At 40.9% G+C, this 7,084-nt stretch overlaps 1 protein-coding gene across 1 annotated transcript; it reads left to right on the forward strand.

Moving 5' to 3' along the window:
* The first annotated feature begins 1,275 nt into the window (after positions 1-1,275).
* Positions 1,276-6,488, forward strand: asf1bb (anti-silencing function 1Bb histone chaperone). The gene is made up of 4 exons (XM_012866950.3): positions 1,276-1,583; positions 3,125-3,240; positions 3,636-3,812; positions 5,448-6,488. Exons 1-4 carry the CDS (start codon positions 1,475-1,477, stop codon positions 5,643-5,645), a joined length of 600 nt encoding a protein of 199 aa, XP_012722404.1. The 5' UTR covers positions 1,276-1,474; the 3' UTR covers positions 5,646-6,488.
* Positions 6,489-7,084: the final 596 nt, after the last annotated feature.

A 7,084-nucleotide genomic window follows, 5' to 3' on the forward strand; every position in this document is an offset into this window, starting at 1 on the left:
AGTATCAGCAACTTGATTCCTACAGTGGCATACATTTGTATAATTTCAAAGGCAAAAGCTAATAAAATCAAATAATATGCCCCTTCTTGAACTGAAGAACTGCTCAATTAGACAACATGGTGCAGCTGTATGCGTTTCAATGTATGCATCGCACACATAATACAAATAATTTCCAATGCACGTGTTACTGAGATTAAGTAATCAAGGCCTTTGGGAGAGAAACAGCCCATGTTTCTGTAGAAGAAACCCATCTTAGATCGGACACGAGATTGTTAATATGCTCCTTGAAAGAAAGTTTAACATCTATAATCAAACAAGGCGTTTTCTTAAAAGGTAGAACACCCATGTCAGAATATACTGTGATTGAAAAAAATAATTTTGGGGTCACACCTTTTCATGGGTTACAATGCAAATTGGAGGATAGATTGCCCCAGAACTTTAGCCTTTTAAGTTTGTGACTGTCATTTCTGAACATACATGTATAATCTTGGTGTCATTAGAAATTTATTGTAATGCCTTTTCATAAGAGTTTGTAGAGACATTATTTCTACCAAATTTGAGTCATCAAAAAAGATTTTGTGCATCTGATTAATAAATTAGGATCGTAAAGTAGTGAGGCCAAGGATCAGCAAGGAGGAAAATAAAAAACAACACAGCCTCAGCCACCGCTTCCAACTTCTTCTGATGACTTTCATTTGTTTCTCATGACTCTGAACACCCCTCCCGAGCTTCCAAGTCCTCAATGTTTTTATAGCCAACTGGTAACATACCAGCCCTGTTGCAGATCTACAAAGGACAAACAACGGTGAGTAAAAAGGAAAACAAATACCACAAAAAACTGTTTGAAACCAAATAAACAAGTTCAACCAATAATCCAGAAGTAGTAGCTTCACCCTAAACATATAAATAGATGGAAACTGCAACATAATGGTAACACAAACAAACCCGGGATAGTAAGTGAAGCAAAGTTGCAAACTAATCTTTAAATGTAAGTATTATGACCAGCTACAGAAAGTAAATGAATGAGAAATAAGAATAAGGGACAAGTGGTGAACACAAACTGAACCACGTTCTCACAAGGATACAAATGCAGAAATATGTTACCATTGTTTTTTTCATTTTTTTCATTCATCATTTAAAAAAAAGACCCTGTTCGCCTGAGGATGGGCTGATTCCCACATCTTCCCTGAGATATTTAGCTGTTGTTTGCCAAATGAACACTAGGCGGCAGCAACAGTCCGCTATTTGTGGTGGCGTCATCAACGGAGAAGAAGAAGAAGTGACGCACTTCCTCTCTTGTCGAGCCGCCGATGGGTCGCGTAGTGGGTGTTCTCTGAGAATAAAGGACTCGGACATTAATTTCGCGACCCAACAACCGTCTTTGGAGCTGCGATAGATCGGTGTTCAGTAATAGTTCAGGTTGTTTTACAGCTAAATTGGTCTCCGAGGTTGTAGCCCGCCTTGGTTTTCCGTTATGGCAAAGGTACAAGTGTTAAATGTTGCTGTTCTGGACAACCCGAGCCCGTTTGGGAATCCGTTTCAGTTTGAAATAACGTTTGAATGCATGGAGGATCTGCCTGAAGGTGGGTGTTATTTTATTGTCATCTAGACCGCACGGTCTCTGTTAGATGTTGCGTTTGAGTGCGTTTAGTTCTTTATTTTTTAAATGTTGGCTTCACTGCGAGAAAGCTGGTGCGTCGATATATCATGTCTCTGCTTTTCTGTTTGCCTATAATCAAATGTAAACCGATGTTTTATTCGGCTTGCATCTGTTTCTTTATGCGAGCTGTTGAAAATTGGCGCTGGCGCGTTTGTGTTGAGAAGCCCGCCTTCTCCTTTCGCTGATTGGCTGTTGCACAACCGCGTCAGCGGTTTCCAACAAGGTGATTGGATGGGAGGATCACGTTGGCAGGCTCAACAAATTGCCGCGAAACATAAAATTGTACGGATTAAACTTTGCAGAACAAACGTTTGATTCTCTTTAGGGCAAATTAACCTGATGTTTTGTTTCCATTTTTGTAGTTATTTTTTGCTGTTTATTTTTTGTCTGTCGTTACTTTTCGCTTTTATCTAATGCAGTTGTATGGATTGTGTAGTAATCAAATGAGTTGAAAATGTTGCCGCGAAAACCAAGAAATGGCCTTATAGTAAGGGACGCAATCGGCGAAGTACATGTTTTGATTGCGTTTTGCCTGTAGTAATAAATCAAAGGCGGTATTTTATTGATTAGTTACTCTTATACTCGAACTTTGTTATCCTTTCTAACCACTAACAATCAGATGTGAGAATTCCTGCTGATTGATGATCCACTTGGAGTTATTTTTTTTTTTGCTTTCACCTTAACAAAACTGAAGTTTTGTACTTATTCTGTATGTAAACTCAGGTCGTTTTGGAATCAAAGAAGTTTGAATCCGGTTCACAGATGAGGATGCGAGTTAAAAACAAGTCAAATATTTGTGTATTTTGGCCATTAAATCCGTCCAATTTGATCAAAAGTAGTTACCTGATGTCAGAAACGAACTTCTTTTTTTAGATTTAGAGCAGCTATAATGTAAAAAAAAAAAAAAAAAAAAAAAAGTGAATCTTTCGCTGAATTTTAGTGCTACGCCCTTTCATTTAGTTAACATTCACATTTGCATGACCTGCATTTGTTGGGAGCTAATTAGCAAATACCCGAGTGTTGCTCAAATCTAATTAAAGTTGGGTCTCACCAAGCTGATTGTTAGTCCCCCAAGAGTCAGGGCTCCTAAGTCACTCAGCCCCTAGTGGTTACAGCTGTGCGCTTACATCCTGGTGGGGCCACACGTTTCCAGGTTCAAATCCCACACACTGCCACCCTCGGTCCCCGAGCTAAACCTGCAGCCCCAACATGCTCCCTGGGTGCTGCACTGTGGCAGCCCACTGCTCCCTGAAATGGATGAGTTAAATTTGCAGGACACATTTACTTGAAATTCATGGTGGAGTGACAGATAAATGTTTTTTTTTATTTTTTTTTTTTTTTTTATGCCAAGCTCAAAACAAAAGCAGTAACAGAGGCTGCATATGTGCTGAAATGTGACACTGGAATTAAAACTTACATTGTCCTCCTAACCCCCCCCCCCCCCCCTCCCCCCCTTTCTATTAGATCTGGAGTGGAAGATCATCTATGTGGGTTCTGCTGAGAGTGAAGAATACGACCAGGTTCTGGATTCTGTTTTAGTTGGTCCGGTACCAGCTGGACGGCACATGTTTGTGTTTCAGGTGAGTTCCCGGTGGCAGGAGTTACTTTTATTAATTTGTCTTACAAGTGGCCTACAATCCACTGAAGTTATGAAAATGATGCAACCAGAGGTACAACTGGAAATCCTCTGGCTACCAGAATTGCTGATGTTCTGTGTCAACAACAGAGGAATTTTCCTTTTTCCAACCACTGAACGCAACATACTAAGTGCCGGTACCAGCTAAGTACAATGGCTTCTTATCGGGTCTGAGTTTTATAAAAATCAGAGATCGTCCACAAAACTGGTCGGGTCATCGCTAGAGACAGCATATTCTTTGAATTGCCCCAGTTGCTAAGCCAGAGTGCTCGATGCTATAACATGGGACATTTAAACGATGAGTGAAAATGTTTTTCTTGCTTTGTTTCCACCCGATAGGCGGACGCTCCTAACACAGGTCTGATTCCAGAGACCGATGCTGTGGGAGTGACTGTGGTCCTCATAACCTGCACCTACCGCGGGCAGGAGTTCATTCGCATTGGTTATTATGTCAACAATGAGTACACGGATCCAGAGCTACGGGAAAACCCGCCTCTAAAGCCAGACTACTCTCAGGTAATACGAACAGAGGTGCCGTTGTGTTTTAGACAGCACCATGAAGTGCATTAAATGTGCCACTCTTCAGAAAAGGCTTCAGTGGTTTTCTGCTGCCCTCTAGTGTCTCCAAAAGTGAAATGTGTGAAACGGTTCATATCCTTACATCCTTAATGTAATATTTCCATGTTCAATGATGAAATTTGTTTTAATGCAGCTGTTAAGAAGTTTAGAATTTAAGGAAATTGTGGGTTTTAGGTGATCATAACTGGAACTACTATGTCAAATATCGCTGTTACTCTTAGTTTACTCCAAATTCACAGTTGAGCCCCACTTGACCAGAGGTTCCCTTTTCACCCTCCGAACCCCAAAGTAGCAGTGCCAGAGATCAGTGACCCCCTTTTGGCGGAAGGAAGGAGTTATTTATTTATTTATTTAAGAGAATAAACTCATAACATGAAACTAAAGCCCTGAAATTACAAGATTATGGTCATATTTTTATAAAGTCCAGGAAATGGTAAGTCTTTTCAGCACATCAGCATTAAATCATCTCCCGACCATAACTTTGGGAACCCCTGCACTAGCCTAGATGAAGTAGCTTGAGAAATTCACTTTGGTTGGTTTAATCTGAATAACTTGCCTCACAAATGCTCAACCGTTTGTGTTTTTGCTGCTGTCATCAGTGATCACTGTGTCATTGTTTTTCTTCGTCCCAGATCAGCTCTCAGCTCCACATCAGTGCTTTAAGCTCTTTACTAAGCTTAACTTTAGTCTCTCCGCTTCGGACAGAGACGGTGTCCCTGCAGAGGACAGACGGTGTCTCGAAGAGAATCATAGTTCTCTTAGTTGCTTTCTGCGATCTTTGAATGTTGTTTGGGAGCCAAAATAATAATAATTACCCATAATGCAATACACAACTCAAAATCTGCAACTCTCTTATTAACTCTCTTATTAAGCCATCTTCTTTGGGTTTTTTTCTTTTATTTAAGTTACAACATGTATGTTTGTGGAACAGAAAAGTACGGCGACCAGATGTTTGGCTCAATAATTTTTTGACGTGTGCCCACCATTAAGCATTTTTACAATACGGACAAGAGATTGCAAACAGTGGTGTGAAGTTGATTTGCATGTAGTTTATTTTAAACATATTTTAATTTTTTTGTTCATATTGCCTTCAAATTGCTATTCTACTATTTATTTAACTCAATCACCTACTGCTTGATTAATCCCAAAGAGAAATTAATTGTTGTAACTCAAATTATTGGGATTTATCTCACACTCTTTAAAGGGGACATATCGTGCAACATCTACTTTTTCAACCTTTTTTAAATACATTTTGTTGTGATTGGAGTCTCTAGCAATGCAGAAAGGTAAGCAAGTAAATTGGTAAGCAATTCAGATGCGATATGGCCTAAAATTAGTATCGCAGTATATTGAGCTGTTCACTTTGATAACGACAAATGGACGATAATACTGACCCCACACCTCACTTCAACACATGCACCTCCCAACTACACAAATTTCCCTAACGGGGCATATGGGTTAAGGTTAAAATGATGATAACCCATAGTGCAAAGGAAGAACTGACAAGCATGATCTGTCCCCTTTTTTAATAACAAGTTTAACAAGTCCCTGTTCTTCCTTCCCTCCTCCCAGCTTCAGAGGAATATTTTGGCTTCCAACCCCCGCGTCACCCGCTTCCACATTAACTGGGAGGGCTTGGCAGACAAGATGGAGGACAGCGAAAACGTGGACCCGTCCCCGAACATCAGCGGCATGCTGCCCCCGCCCTGCATACCAGGAAAGATGCCAGCTCTGGGACAGATGCCCGACAACTCCATGGACTGCTTGTAGGAGTCGTGGGATTCACGCTGATGGACAAGGAGCTCTTCTTACCTTTACATTCATATACATCACAACATTTTTATAAGACCAGGAATATCCCCTATGTGGATATTTGAAGGACTAAATGACATGGGACATTTTTCTCTTTTGTGTGGCCCATTTAATGGGACGGGTGTTGCCAACCTATATAGGTTCCTCTCTTGTATCCTTTCTTTTTCTCACGCTCTTAAATCTGCACTGCCAGAGATGCCTTAATTTATTATTTCCTTGTCGCACGTTATTTTTCTGCCTGAGAAACCCTGATTCCTCCAACTCCAACTGCATTTCTGTCCTTTTGAGCGAAATTTAAAACCTTGGACACCGATGTCTGCGTCGCTATTCATGTAACGCAGGTGTCAAGCTTTTGATCATCCAGAAAGACGGTCTCATCTGGTGCTTCTCCGAGGAACCGAGGAACCTACTGCCTCTTTGGATAAATTGTGCTCAGTCCTATCCTAAGAGGCCATGCAGAGCCCAGCCATGTCACGTTACATGGCTCACAATGGTAAACCCACATATTTGAGACAGTCCCAAGTAATGCACCATTCATTGATAAATTTGGGGGGGGGGGGGGGTCGCAGGACTTTGAAGTTAAAAGATGAAATGGGTCCTGTGTTGCTGTCAAGTTCTGTGGTCAAAAAGGCTCTTTGTAAATATGTTCCTAGCGCTTGTTTTGCCTTCAAAATTAAAGGATGTTATTTTATTTTGTGCTCCATATAATTATATATCGTGTTTTTTTTTTTTTGGTGTTTTTTTTATATATACATACCATTGGTAAGGTTAAATAAAATTTCTTTTTCTGATTAACACTGCCTTACAACTCCTGTTTTGTCTCTTAGGGAATAGAAAGCACAGCGACAGCAGTGTGTGTGTGTGGGGGGGGGGGGCTCATCCCTCTCTCCGCCCCTCCCGCTCTGGCTGTTTCCTTTTTCCAGTTTCATTCATAAAATGCAGCAGCATCACTTCACCATTTCCACTCCAGCCTCATGTTGCTAGGAAACTGCAGCACAAAAGGGGAGGGGGAGGTCTGCTCTCGCTTGTTTTATCTTCGTCGCATCGAGTAACTCCCCCATCCATCCATCTGTTCCCTTCACTTCTGATGTCTGCAATGTTTAAGAGGATGAAAGGCAATAGTTGGATACAGATACAGGATGCATTCAGGAAAGAAAGGAGGGGTGGGGGGGGGGGAGACCTGAAAATAACTAAATGTCTGTCGGATGTATTCTCAGCTATCTGCTTGCTTATTGCAGCTTGAATGTTCGCTGCATTTCTGTTTAGTTGCTATTTATGTTAATCTTTTATTTTCCAATAGACTTAATGGAACCCCACTTGCAGCTGAAGGCTCATATTGAAGCCAGGTGTATAGGCTTAACTTGCTGTCAACATCCATAAGATTTCACATAAATACA

Source organism: Fundulus heteroclitus, chromosome 5, assembly GCF_011125445.2.
Source record: "Fundulus heteroclitus isolate FHET01 chromosome 5, MU-UCD_Fhet_4.1, whole genome shotgun sequence".
Taxonomy (NCBI): Eukaryota; Metazoa; Chordata; class Actinopteri; order Cyprinodontiformes; family Fundulidae; genus Fundulus; species Fundulus heteroclitus.